Consider the following 13,825-nt stretch of genomic DNA (forward strand, 5'->3'; position numbering starts at 1 on the left):
GTTGTAGGATTTCTGTTTTTTCCACAAAGTTGACACAGGTTCAAGTCCCAGTATGGAATCAGTCTTCAGCATGGCTGCTGTCCTGCATGCCTTGGTTGTAAATTGGGTTTACAACCAATTTTTGATTCTACTTGGACATGAGCAAGGCTTCTCGTCTTAGAAAACTGCCACGAATTTGATATTTTCTCTTTTTTGGCCCATTTTCTGTAAACTGTGGAGATAGGGATGACTGGGAAAATCCCAGCAGATAAGCAGTTTCTGAAATATTTAAACCAGCCCGGCACCAACAATCACGCCACATTCAGAGTCAATGAAATCACCTTTCTTCCCCATTCTGATGCTTTGGCAGGTCCTCTTGACCATGTCTATCGTCTATGTAAATGAACTGAGCCACTGGGATTGTCATTGGCCGATTAAATATTTGTGTTACTAAGCAGCTGAACCTAACAACGTGTACCTAACAAAATAGCTGTCTTCAACCATCTCAAAGCTCTTGTAGTACACCTGTGAATGCCTCTAAAACTGAATACTAATTTACAGTCCTTTGACGTATGATTGGTAATTTAAATGTACTTTGTAAGTTGCAAAAAAACCCCCAAAAAACACATCACCTTAATCGCACTCCAGATGTCTCTGTTCTGTACAGCTTTCTGTGATTTTAGAAAACATCCAGTCAACAAATCCAGTGTTCATGTCTGGTTAACTGGGTTAGCCATGTATGAAGAACAGGGCCCTCATCTATTCTGAATAACAGCTGATATGTGCTGTATCTTTACACTGAAAGTAAGTTATAACAACTTTTCTTTTGTCATTAACAGAGTTTTTCACTTGCAGCTTAAAAAACAAACATGTTAAAAAGTAGCAGTAATAAATAGTAACAGTGCTGTGAAGATCATATGGACCTGTGTAATATAAGGCATTAAAAGAGCACTAATTTCAATTATATAACTGTGTGAAGCCTGTTTTAAGCCTTCTCATCTATCATACAAATATGATTTTTCCAATAATATATAAAAGTCTTGGAATACGTAGTTTAAAAATAAATTAAAATAAAAAATGAACCTAGCTATTAAGTTATCTTCCTTTCAAGTCCATCAGGTCACAATGATAAAGTTTATTTGTCTTCAGTAAATGCTTCTCTAAAGATGTCAGATTACTAAATCGAGTGGCATACCCCTTTAAGACATTCTCTTCCTATAATTCTAGTGTGGCTCAGTGTGAGTGTCTCTCAGCTGTAAACAACTGCAACACAACAAAAATGTAAACAATGGTTAAGATCTCGATGGCTGAAGCTGGTTCAGACGTTGGTGATTTCGACACTCTTGTAGGTGTGCATCGGGCTGCCTTTGGCTCGGGGAACCGCCTGAACCCTGGCCTCTCTGGGCAGAGAGCTGCAGCTGCCGTGGAAGCCCAGACTTCGCTCCACTGAGTGGCTGTTTGCTCGTAACCTCAGCGGACTCTGGAAAAAAAATCAAAAAGGCTGAAAACAGAATATGGAGTTTCTTTAAAGATGAGACATTTGCCTGTTTATAAAACATTATCAGCTAAAAATGTTAGTGTTAGTGTTAGTGTTTATGATGGTCTTATATCAGAATCCTCAGTTTGAATCTGACCACAAGACTTTAGTAGCCAACTACTGATTCTTCTTTTCTTATTCTAGTGTACTCACATACTTAGTATATATCTAAACATGTGAAATATCAAAAAGGATCTGCACAGCGCTGCACATTTCAGTCTTTATAAAGTTTGTCTAATACCTTTCCGGATCTTCTTATAGACATCCTCTCATCAGCAAAACGGTTAACAGCGACAGGAGAGGAACAACCAATCACCTCAGTCTCCTGCTCGGTATTACTATAAACATAAGGTGTTACAAGACGTTGTTGTTTGGGGATTGCATCCAAGAATATATACATACAAATGTATTTACAGGATAGAATATGAAGGTATGCAAGTAGGACTTTTAATCTACCTGAGAGGGACAGCGAGTGACTTCATCTCTTCATACAGGTGCCGATGAAGCATGCGTTTGTTGCTGGGGATGCCCAGGGCTTTGGCCATGGCATCTGTGTCGAAAGACTGATCCAAAGCCATCACTGCACCATGAATCCCTTTACCCTGAAGATTGTCTGCAAACTCCTGAGCAACGCAAGAGAGAAGCGTTGGATTAAGATGATGCAGTTTGCTCAGTGTGCTCATCAGTGAGTGTTAGCTGAAAAATAACTAACCTTGCAGAAATCGCTCCCTGGTCTTAACGTTTAATTTGGTAGTAATTACAAGTACACAACAAAAAAGCTTTTAAAAACAGTTTTGGTTTGTCTTTGTGGGTCATAATAAGTGTTCACCACATGTTGCCCAAAATAAGTATGTCGGTATATTGCAGAACTAAAATAAAAACCCCTCACGCTGTGTGGTCTATTCCCCATTACTGAGTGTACACTACTGTTATTCTTCTGTATTCTTTCAGTGGTTTGAGGCTTCAAAGAAACAAAGCTATCATTATTTTTGAGGGATTCTTAAAAACCCATACTTTGTGGTATCTGGTTCCAGTCTGGCAAAGAAATCTCCAGCGCAGAGGGGAATGCCATCACTGACCGCCCCACCCACCTTGAGGTCAATGTCTCTGATCCACTTCATCACTCTGTGACATGTCCAAACAATGGGATCCCGGTTTTGGTGCTCGCATTTTGTCCGCCGTGCCTGCAGGGCCTTTAAAAACACCACACAAAGATAGCAGTGCAAGCACTAATGTGGCAGAGGCCAATGAGATAATGGAGCATTACAAGCTACTGTGTGACTCCAGCTACCGCAGATAAGCATGTAGTTTTGTCACTGTAGCTGAGTGAAAGTCATGCAGTGATCGAAGAAAGATTGCTGAATAACTCCAGTCATGAATCTGTCATCATATAGTCTGACCTCTTTATCAAAGCTGAGCATCTGCAGCAGCTGGATTCCCAGAAGTAGACTGGTCTGATGGAACTGGTCACTGATGTTGAGAAATCTCTCCAGGTCTCTGCGGTTCAAAGAGTTAAGCACTCGTCCGTCCACCAAGTGAGACTGAAAGATCTGGGAGTACTGAGGCAGTCCGACATCACTCAGCCATGATGTTGCAACCCAGTGATGGTCCATCTCAGATGCTTTTGATAATCTGCAATCAGCAATATCAAACAATAACATTTATTTTAAATACATCATATTTCATGCACTCCTTATGTTGTTTTACTCAAATGCATTATATCTATATATACATATACACATTACCAGTCACACTAAATAGTATCTATTTTCATGACTATTTACATTGTGGATTCTCATTGAAGGCATAAAAAGTGTGAAATAACTCAAAACATGTTTAACATTTCAGATTCTTCAAACTATCCACCCTTTGCTTTGATTAAAGCTGTGCACATTCTTGGCATTTTTTCAATGAGCGTCATGAGGTTTGTCACCTGAAATGGTTTTACAACAGTCTTGAAGGAGTTCCCAGAGATGCTGAGCACTTTTGCCATCACTCTGCGATCTATCTCATCCCAAACCACCTCGACTGCGTTTAGGTTTGTGGAGGCCAGGCCATCTGGCGCAGCACTCCATCACTCTCCTTCTTGGTCAAATAGCCCTCACACAACCTGGAGGTGTGTTTGGGGTCATTGTCCTGTAATGACTCCAATCGGTCAGTAATGATGGACTGTCGTTTCTCTTTACTTAGCTGATTGGTTCTTGACATAATATGAATTGTAACAGTTGTCAAATAGGGCTGTCATCTGTGTACGAACCCGACTTCTGCACAACATAACTGATGGCCCCAACCCCATTAAGAAGGCAAGAAAGTCCACAAATGAACCCTGACAGGGCACACCTATGAAGTGAAAACCATTTAAGGTGACTACATCATGGAGCCCATTGAGAGAAGGCCAAGGGTTTGGAGTGCTGTCAGCAAAGCAAAGGATGGCTACTTTGAGGAATCTAAAATATAAAACATATTTATAGTTATTCATAATTTTTTCTTTGCTACATAATTCCATTAATCCTGCTTCATATTTGATGTCTTGAGCATGTATCTACAATGTAGAAAGTAGTAAAAATAAAGAAAAACCATTAAGGTGGAAAATTTGCTACTTATATTCCTGCCTTTATTTGGGAGCATTTATCAGACTAAGCAAGTAAAACAAGTACAGAAAAGCGTCCTAAAATACACATTTAGGTGTTTCTTTTACTTCTCTGTGTCTGAAGTGCATATATACATATTACTGAATATCCTTTGATATAATACCCATGCATATTAAACTTAAAATTTCAGAAAACCCATCTAAATAAAAGTGACTTGGAAAGTTTCGTGTTGATATCCATTATTTAAAATATATAAAATATATATATTTTTCAATACATAGCTTTAAAGGCTTCTTATCACACAAGCTTTCTCTTGGCAGACACAGCAAGGAGCTGCTGGGTTCAAAATGAAAGGCCAGCTGAGACCTCTCTTTGTGGAGCTCGCATGATCTCCCTGCACCTGCGTGTGTTAACTCATACTACTACAGCTTCCTCCCAAAGACATGCATGTTAGATTAAGTGGAATTCTAGATTGGCCATAGGTGTGAATGTCTCTCTGTGTTAGCAGTCCACCAGATTAGCAACCTGCTCAGGGTGTACCTCGCCTCATGCTCAGTGACAGCTGGGACATGCTCCAGCCTGAATTGGATAAGTGGTAGAAAATGGATGGAGTCGTCTCTCATACTCTGAGCCAGAAATGTCTGCTTCAGTGGCACATATTTAACTCAAAACGTTCCATTTTTATCCCTGTCTGTATATTTTTAAAGAAAAGTATGCACAGAGAAAATGAAGATTTTGAGGTCATGTTTTTTTTAACCCCCCCAAAACATGACATTAGTTATTCTGCAGTTTTATTTGGCTGTTACTCACCCTTGGTCCCCTTCAGCTCTCCTGTAATCCTCAATAGCCAATCTTATTTTCCTGCGATGAATTGGATTACTGATACCCAGGCCCAGCTCTAAATCATCATCCGTCAGGCCTAGAAGCACCTAAAGAGCAGAAATATAGCTCTCTATCAAACAAACACAACACCTCAACATGTCCATCTGCTAACATCAAACAACATCACACACAGGTAAACAAACAGCAAAAAGCAACATGTACCAAATCATACCTTCCCACTTTTGACGTTTTCAGAGCAGGCTCGGATGTACATGGGCATTCCCATGACAACCTCCAGCCAGGCCTGCACTGCACCTGCCCTCCACAGTGACATGCATGTGTTTCGAGTCAGCTCCGCCTGCTGGAGGCGGTCCAGCTGCTCCTCTCCATCAGACAGGCTTTGCTGTGTGAGGCTATCAGAGTCTGGATTGGTCAGGAGAAGTTACGGTGTGGCATACAGGAGAATTTCAGGGTCAGTTGGATATGAAAATCAAATCAGATTACACATCTGGAGACACTCAGAAGGGAGCAGAACAAAAAGTATTTCATCTACCTTAAAGTGGAACCATACTAAACTACATTTGGGATAGTACACTACAGTTTTTTCTGTATATTGAGGAGAAATCTGCATACCAAGATCAATTCATTCACGTGAGAAAATAAATTGTTGTATAACCACTAGATGGCGCCAGATTATTTTACTGGAGACGGCCAGTATCTTTGAATGAACTGTGCTTTGTTTTTTTTGTTTTGTTTTTTTAAGTAGATAGGACTGCACATTTAAATGCGTCTAAATAGAAAACAGTAGTTGAAATCAGGAATACAGAGGTCTTTTGGTTCTTCTGTGACAGTGTGGTGGTCAGTTCTAAAACTACTGCTTAGTAAAAGACGTTACAACACTAGTAACTGAGGCATATGAGGAGACTTAAGACCATTAGGATCATGTATTAGAGACAAAGGGATTATTCATAAAACATCATGCTTCTGCCCATCAGCCCCTCATCTACAAAAAACAAAACAAAAAAAAAACAGGAAACACTGATTCATACCGAACCAACGAATCCAGGATGAACTGATTCGTCTCAACATGCTGAAAAAAAGGCTGCATGCAAATCCCACCATCTTTCCAGAGAGTTTTCAAAAAACAAACGACACAAACTGGTACTCTTCAATGGACATGATACGTAATATGAATAATCCCCAGAGTGTAAGAAACAGACAGCTGGTAATCACAGATGAGGAGTTACTCACTGGCAGGAGAGAGTTGCCATTAGAAATGGCAGGAGGAGAGGGAGACACACACGTTAGACTGGGACAAAAGAAACAAACAAAAAACCCAAAAAACCAACCCAACATTACTCACGAAATAGAAAACTGCCACATTGGATTTATTCAGTTAGTGGTTTTATTTTTAAAATAAGATTTCATTTCAATTATAATTCACTTTGAAAATGCTAAAACCTCCTCGACATCTGGCTGCGACAGCTGCAGCAGATAAATATTTGAAGTCACTTGTTTGTCTCATTTCTTTTAAATAAAATACTTCAATAGATTTAATCTTTTATGCAACATTTTCTAAATTACAAACATTTAACAGATTTGTTAGAGCCACATTTGCAAAAAAAAAGGAAAGGAAAAAAGGAAAATTATAAAATGAGGAGGGATTCTATACAAATATAAAAAACAAAAAACAGCAAAATAAGGGGAGGATCATGCATTCAAAATGCAAGGAAAAGATAACCTGGTAAAAATGGGTAGGGCTACAAAGGAGCAACACAGGATTGCAGAGATTATTAATTTGGTTGGCAATGAATGGATGTCTAACCAAAGAAACACAGAGGGATCATGCACGTGTTTAATGCACATTCGTTCATCTCGTATAGGCACATGTTAGATAGCTCTCTGTAAAAAATGAGTCAGACATAAACAATGTTACGAGGCTAGTGCTAACAGTGATGGAGTGACTGAGTCTTTAAACTTTGGCACTTGCACATGGTTTTGACAGCAGGTGAGGGAGGTGCGTCTGAATACGCCTGCTCACATCTACAATTTCTACAGAAGACCGACTCTAGAAACCCTCAATGGCCAGTACGAGAGCATTATTAAAATGATTACTAGCTTACAAAATATCCACAAAAAAACTTCCCTGGTGCCCACAGTGCTGTAAATAAATCATTGTGAGCCAGCATTTATAGGAACGTGATGACAATCCTGTAGCAGAATTACCTCTCAACGAGTGTTTTCAAACCAACAGGAAACCAAAAGTCTAGTAATTTATCATTTCTATCCTTTCATAGTAAGATTTGGGCCTGCAAGACTGTGAATAATATGGAAATAAATGTTCCAAAGTATGAAAAAAGCAACTGTAAAAGTAACAAAAAACAAATAGCATTTACAGTAAAACACTAGTTTCACAATAGCTCCTATTTACATATGAACAGCAGTACTTCAAGTCTCCAGTTATATAAAAAAAAAGCATAAAACATTAAGACAATTATAATAATACAGCATAAATATGTCTACATGAAAGAAAGAGTAACCCATATATATATATATATATATATACATATATATATATGTATATGCGCGTGTGTATATGCGTGTGTGTGTGTGTAAACATATGTACATATGCATACATGTACAACTATAAATATATATCTAATTTACAAACATACAATTTTAGGGCAATATACTGTACATTTATGGTGATAGCAGTGACTTTAAGGGCTTTTCTTTAAAATTCAAAATCCTTCGCCTCCAGATAAATCCACAGACAGTCTTCACTCACAGTTAAAGCCAAGAGGATATCTACAAAAACTCAACACACACATGCACTCACACACTCAGCATCACCAGTCGGCATCCTCCTCTATGTAATAATCAGGGGTGGCTGTACCATCAAACAAGCCAGGATCCAGTGACTTGCGCTGCTTGCCCCGAGCGAACACCCTTGATAGGGATCCCAGTGTCATCTTTTCCTTCTTCTTCTTCCGCTTCTGGTCCTCAAGGTCCTCCATAGACTGAGCAGAGGAGATAGGAAAGCCGCGTTAATCAGCTGCCTTAAAGCCAGACTGTAGTTTCACATTTTTATAAACTTTCATGATGAGTAAGGAGAGAGAGAGAGATGCAACCAACTGAATCCAGACAAATACCAAAGCTTTTTGTCATTTACGCTGAATTTACGCTGCATTTTAAATTTTTATCTTGCATTTGAAGGATCAACTATTTTTTCCAGCATTATGCGTAAAATTAGCCTTATGTCAAAAGTTGTTTATCATTTACTTCTTTGGATCTGGCTGTAAAAAGTGAGTGAATTCAACCAGAGACTTAACTGCTTCTTCATTGAACTTCATGTTAAATACACTATATGAACAAGAGTACCAGGCTACCTGCATATTACACTTACAGGAGCTGCTCAACCATGAAAACCGTAGCCTCGAAGCTCCCGGTGCACAGTTTTTATGCTCCAGAGGAGGAACGCTGGGGACTTTTATGCACCCATTATTTAAGTTTACATGATCTGTCACTTTGAGGCCAAGTTACCAGTTTGCCACACCAGTCTATAATATTACTTACAGTCGATTGTTATGTATCTAGCAGGGAGGACAATTAACCAGTTGACTTGTTACAATGATGTCATGCTTTTATATTAAGAAGCCTGAATGGGACTGAAAACAGAATTCAAAGATAAAGAGGTTCGGCCCAACATTTTCAGTTTTATAGGTTCAGGTTTCTACTCGTCTTAAGAATAAAATTATATTTCATATTGAGATGCATGTAGCTATTTTGATGATGTAATAGCATCATTCTTGTTTTGTCCATTTTGAACAACATTTTCTGTATATACATTTGTGTCACTGGCTACAAAGTTTGTGGTTACACAAATATTCACAACACTTTGTGACACATTGGTGTTTGTTATGTTTATTTGCTAAAATGTTTGACATTGTGTCAAATACAGAGTGAGAGCGTAAAGCAACAATTGCTATTGAACTTGAAACTTCTTCTTAAAAAGCATTCTCTCTTTTTCACGACTGCGAGCAAATTAGTTCTAATAATTATTGCATGAACACCAAAATAACTGTAAAGCTATCAGAATGGAGGGATTAATTATCAAAAATGATATTTAAAATATATTTAATACAGTAGTTAATAACCTTTTTCACCAGATAGAGTAACTTACAGTCTCCCTGTATAGCTAAGCTAACCAGTTGCTGACGTTGGCTTCATACTTACTCATATTGAAAGATTAGGCATGAAATACACAGTGCCAAGCTAGTGCAATGCCAAACTGTTGCTTATGAAAAAACAAAAGAACTCCAACACCGGCACTGAGCAGGCAAGCAGAGCCCATGAAGCTGACAGTACAGAGGAACAGACAAGAGAAGGCAGAGTGGAGCGAGGCACTAACAGAAGATTGCGGAGGTGTGATTACTTGGTCGAGGGGGCCAGGCAGCTCTTACATTGCAGAGGGAGTGGGTCCGGTGACGAGGTGAGTTGATGTCACTTGGCGTTGACGAGCGGTCTCCATCAGCCGCAGAGGCTTCAGAGATCACAGAAGGCTGACGTGAGTGGCAGGGGCTGATCCTGACCACAGCTGAGGCGTCACACAAACACACAAACACACCGATATTGCAGATTCCCACAGTTAGTATGAGAAACCTCCTTGAAAAAACCCTGTGTTAGTAAAAGCAACACCAAGTAGCAAAGAGGCCGCGAGGCAAGGAGGAAAAGGAAACCTACCCTGTCTGTCTGTGGTGTGTCCGTGGTAGAGGGTCTGTTGGCTCTGGCGGATGGCGGCCGTGAGCGGAAGGTCGGCGTGCATCACCCACTCCTGACTGCCGTTCACCACCGGTTCTGTTGGCATAGCCACTGAGTGGCGTTTTGGTACGTCTTTAGTCAGTGTGGCCAGAGACTGCTTTGCCTAAGAAGAAAAATAAATAAATAAATAACAGAAAATTAGCATGAGAGTGAACAGGGACAAAGATGTTAACATTACAGGACAAACTATAATTACAAGGATCAGTATACACGACATAAGATTAGACAGGCTATAGTTTATTCCACTGGCTGTGACACTGGACACAGAGTCATTAAGAAGCCCACTTTTTTAAGTTGGAAATCATCAGAATAAATCTCACACGACCAACTGAGTACCAGCTGTTTTTTTTAATGAAACTCTGAAAACATCTGCCTAATATTTTGCCTCTCCGGGAAACGACATGGGACCTCGTGAGTGGCAGAGGATCCTTCAAGTATTGTGGGTTTCAGGGTGGGGCCTTTGATGATCGGGCTTGTTGTGACACATCCTTCTGCATGCTCAATCGGACTGTTATCTGTTAGCTTTTGTTGCTCTTTGTTACATTCCTCTTGCCATTCCTAGTTCTGTCGTTTTATGGGTGTGGCCGGGTGCATAACCCTGCTGGTGGAGGCCGCTGCCATCAGGGAGCACGCATTTATTCTGCAGCACTGTTTAACTGGGTGTTACCTGTCAAAGAAACATCCATGGGAATGGCGGGAGCTGAGGGGTTCCAGCAGAGCGCTGCACTGTGACATGATGATCAGTGCTACGTTGTGACTGATCCTTCAAGTATTGTGGGTTTTAAACATTAGAAAGTGCAACAGGATGGTCTATTCCTGAGATATGCTGAAGTTAGAAAATAGCCAGTGTTATAAACCGAATGTATTCATCACTTTCCATAGGACTTTATTTCTATATTTTTTTACTGAAAGCCTCTGAGAGAGGACAGACTGGAGAAAGTTGAGTTTAGCGGCAGAGAAAGCAACAACATTTTAAAGAAAAGAAGGAGACAATGATATTGTGTGGCTTGACAGTGATGCAGCTCTGGCACTGAAGTGCCAACAAATGTGATCTGTGATGGAGCGTGATGTGAGGATCTGTGGGTGGCTGTGACTTGCTGAGGGAGGAGAGAGATTAATGACACACAGACTGACAAGTGTACCTATGAGGGACTGACACAGCAGCACAGAGATAAGGCATGAATTTCTTTCTCTCAAAGCATTAAGCTTTGCTCCAGACTGAGGAAGTGGCATATTGCATGCGTCTGAACTGATATGAACATGTGACCTTCTTTGCATTTGTGCCACGTTTACCAGCTAAGAGTGGAGGTGACTCCGCTGCGGTTTAATAACTTTAGCAAAGTTGTGACTCCGTCCGACTCACCATTGTGAGCTCGGCCTCCAGTTCTTTAATCCTGTTCTCCTTCATATCCAGCTGAGAACGCAAGACGTTGGCCTGCTCTGTGGATTCTTTGGTCTGCCTCCTCAGGTCCCACTTCTCCCTCTCCAGCACGTCCTTCTCCTTTGCCAGGGCTTTCACTGCATCCTCACTCTCCTGCAGAAATCGCACACATACAGTTATCGTGATTTCACATCAAAGTCACATTGAATGATCCGAAAAAATTTTTGAGTGAAGCAGCACACATCGTGTGTTGCTGTATGGTTTTGAAAAGGGTGGCTGCTGTTTTTTTAGTAATTCCAGTTACGGACTGTTGCAACTAAGACAAAGTGATAAGCAAGACAGACTATTATGTGGTTGTGTGGCTTTATAGACATTTTGAAGGCTTTATTCATGTTTTATGCTAGCGTCTATGTTTTTATGAAGCAGTTATTACTGTTACATCGTAGAGAAACAGTTAAGCCTGTCAACAGTGCTAATTAATATCCGAAGGTGTTTCCACACCTGCGATGTTTAGTCTGTTTAAACTGAACTATACTATATGCGCACAAGTCAGTAAGGGTTGGCAAAGAGGCATGAAAAGATTATAAATTCTCCATGCTCTCAAATAGTCCAGAATGCAACACCTTCCTGTATTTACACTTGCTGCTCATGCCCCAGACACATCTGGTCTATAAGCAGACTGAATGTTCTTACGTGGTTTGTAATGACACATTGTGGTTCACTTGGATTTTTCTCTGTGTGAAATGAAACCAAACCACAGGGAAAGTCACAAAGTGTCAAACCTATCTGCTGATGGGACCACAATAAAATGACTCAAGGTGTGAAAACACTGCTAATTACTAAGACATACCCAAAGTACCAAAATGGGAATACACAAACCATGACGTCACCGTGGCTACATCCATCTTTCATGTACAGTCTATAAATGGATAGAACTGTAAAAACGCTAACTGTTAAAACAGGGGCGACCGTGGCTCAGGGGGTTGGGAAGCGTATCTGTAACCGGAAGGTCGCCGGTTCGATCCCCGGGCTCTTTGTCCTGGTCGTTGTGTCCTTGGGCAAGACACTTTACCCTACTGCCTACTGGTGTTGGCCAGAGGGGCCGATGGCGCGATATGGCAGCCTCGCTTCTGTCAGTCTGCCCCAGGGCAGCTGTGGCTACAACCGTAGCTGCCTCCACCAGTGTGTGAATGCGAGAGTGAATGAATAGTGGCATTGTAAAGCGCTTTGGGTGCCTTGAAAAGCGCTATATAAATCCAATCCATTATTATTATTAAAAATCTCTGTACAGCTGGACAAATGAAAAACCGCCCTTTTCACTAGTTTTAAATATAAAATAGATTTAAGTGAAGTGCTATCAGACTGGTTAAACTTTTTAGAGTTGAAAAACTTCTTGTTTTTATTTTGGTAGAAAACAAAATGTAAGGTAGCCATAATTCAAAATACCTCTACGTGTGGGTTGGATTATTATTATTATTATTTTTAAAATATATACTGACAATTGGGATAGGAATGCAGGCACACAGAGACAGAGACAAAACCTGACAGCGTTACCTTTCGATGCTGGTCGTAGTTGCGTATGAACTCTCGCAGCTGCTCCTCTCTGCTCTCCAGTGTTGTGTACAGCTGCTGCATCTGATTCGCCAAGTCTGCTTTCTCCACCTTCAGCCGCTTACGGTCAGCTTTCATAGCTTCAAAACACAAGCAAACACATTGAGACACTGAGCAGCACATATGTGTCCATCAACAACAGAAAACTGGACAGTAGACAAACAGTAAACAAAGACAAAGCTTTGTAATTACACCACAGAGCCACTAGGTGACACTGTGTCTTCTGTTAATGAGTTACTTTTTCCCTTTACTTTCAGAAGACGGGGCCCGGAGAAAATGATGTAATCATCCCTGAGTCATTCGGTTTCAGGTGGCATGTGGAGTCTTTGTGGACTCATCCTGAAAACAGCGTGATTGGATCTGATTCCTTTCAACTTCATTCACTTTCAGCTCAACAGCAGCGATGCAACTGTGGGTCTTTTGTGCAGGTAGAAACAATACTAATGCTCTCATGAGAGCCCGGGTTCACCAGGTAGGCAAAACTGGAAAAGTGGAACCTGCACTTTCCATAACTGCACATGCATTCCTCCTGTCAGCGTTCAGCGTCCTCACATTTATCACACAGCATTTAAACCTGTTTTGCCGCAGTTACATGACGGTTTACAAGCCTGCAGTTTACCACTATGAGCTGTTGAAAGGACCGCGCAAAGGTAGAACATTAAACTAAAAACAACTGCCTGAGTTTCAAGCAGGACTGGCTTTGCTTTTTGTAAAAAGATGTAAACATGGTGGTGTTGCATAATAATAAAAACAGAACACCCCTAACACATCAGTGTCCGAGCGAAGCTCTTCGCTCATGATCGATGGACATTAATTAAAATGAGGTGAACCTGGAGTTGACTTGGCTGCTCATCAGCTCGGGATGACTAATGTTTCAACTTAGCCACATAAAGACAGAGATTACCTGCTCATTTTAATTTATGCCCCAGAAGAATCACTGGAATTTTACTATTATGGTAATTGGTCTGCTGTTACTTGTGAATGATTTTGATGAATGTGAAAAATGCTGTTGAGTTAATGATTTACACCCACTGCTTTGATCAATGAATCATTCTTATTTGCTTGAAATAGATGAATCAACAT

The 13,825-nt window shown here is 40.5% G+C and overlaps 1 protein-coding gene across 5 annotated transcripts in view; it reads right to left on the reverse strand.

The window, feature by feature from the left end:
• Positions 1–221: 221 nt before the first annotated feature.
• Positions 222–13,825, reverse strand: part of kaznb (kazrin, periplakin interacting protein b) — a 132,199-nt gene continuing 118,595 nt past the window's right edge. For 3 of the 5 annotated variants that reach the window (XM_013908652.1, XM_013908653.1, XM_005724601.2), the window contains 12 exons: positions 12,686–12,822; positions 11,114–11,284; positions 9,673–9,853; positions 9,393–9,526; positions 7,826–7,949; positions 5,162–5,352; positions 4,918–5,036; positions 2,917–3,148; positions 2,608–2,709; positions 1,973–2,139; positions 1,758–1,854; positions 222–1,459 (listed from right to left, as the gene is read on the reverse strand). In XM_013908652.1, coding sequence (XP_013764106.1) covers positions 1,298–1,459; positions 1,758–1,854; positions 1,973–2,139; positions 2,608–2,709; positions 2,917–3,148; positions 4,918–5,036; positions 5,162–5,352; positions 7,826–7,949; positions 9,393–9,526; positions 9,673–9,853; positions 11,114–11,284; positions 12,686–12,822 — 1,817 coding nt within the window. In that variant the 3' untranslated portion in view covers positions 222–1,297. Of the gene's footprint in view, positions 1,460–1,757; positions 1,855–1,972; positions 2,140–2,607; positions 2,710–2,916; positions 3,149–4,917; positions 5,037–5,161; positions 5,353–7,532; positions 7,950–9,364; positions 9,527–9,672; positions 9,854–11,113; positions 11,285–12,685; positions 12,823–13,825 lie in introns of those variants that run through there. The other 2 variants (XM_005724599.1, XM_013908655.1) reach the window with 2 other exon arrangements.

The sequence above is a fragment of the Pundamilia nyererei genome, unplaced genomic scaffold, assembly GCF_000239375.1.
Source record: "Pundamilia nyererei isolate P.nyererei 1_Seehausen unplaced genomic scaffold, PunNye1.0 scaffold00012, whole genome shotgun sequence".
NCBI lineage: Eukaryota > Metazoa > Chordata > Actinopteri > Cichliformes > Cichlidae > Pundamilia > Pundamilia nyererei.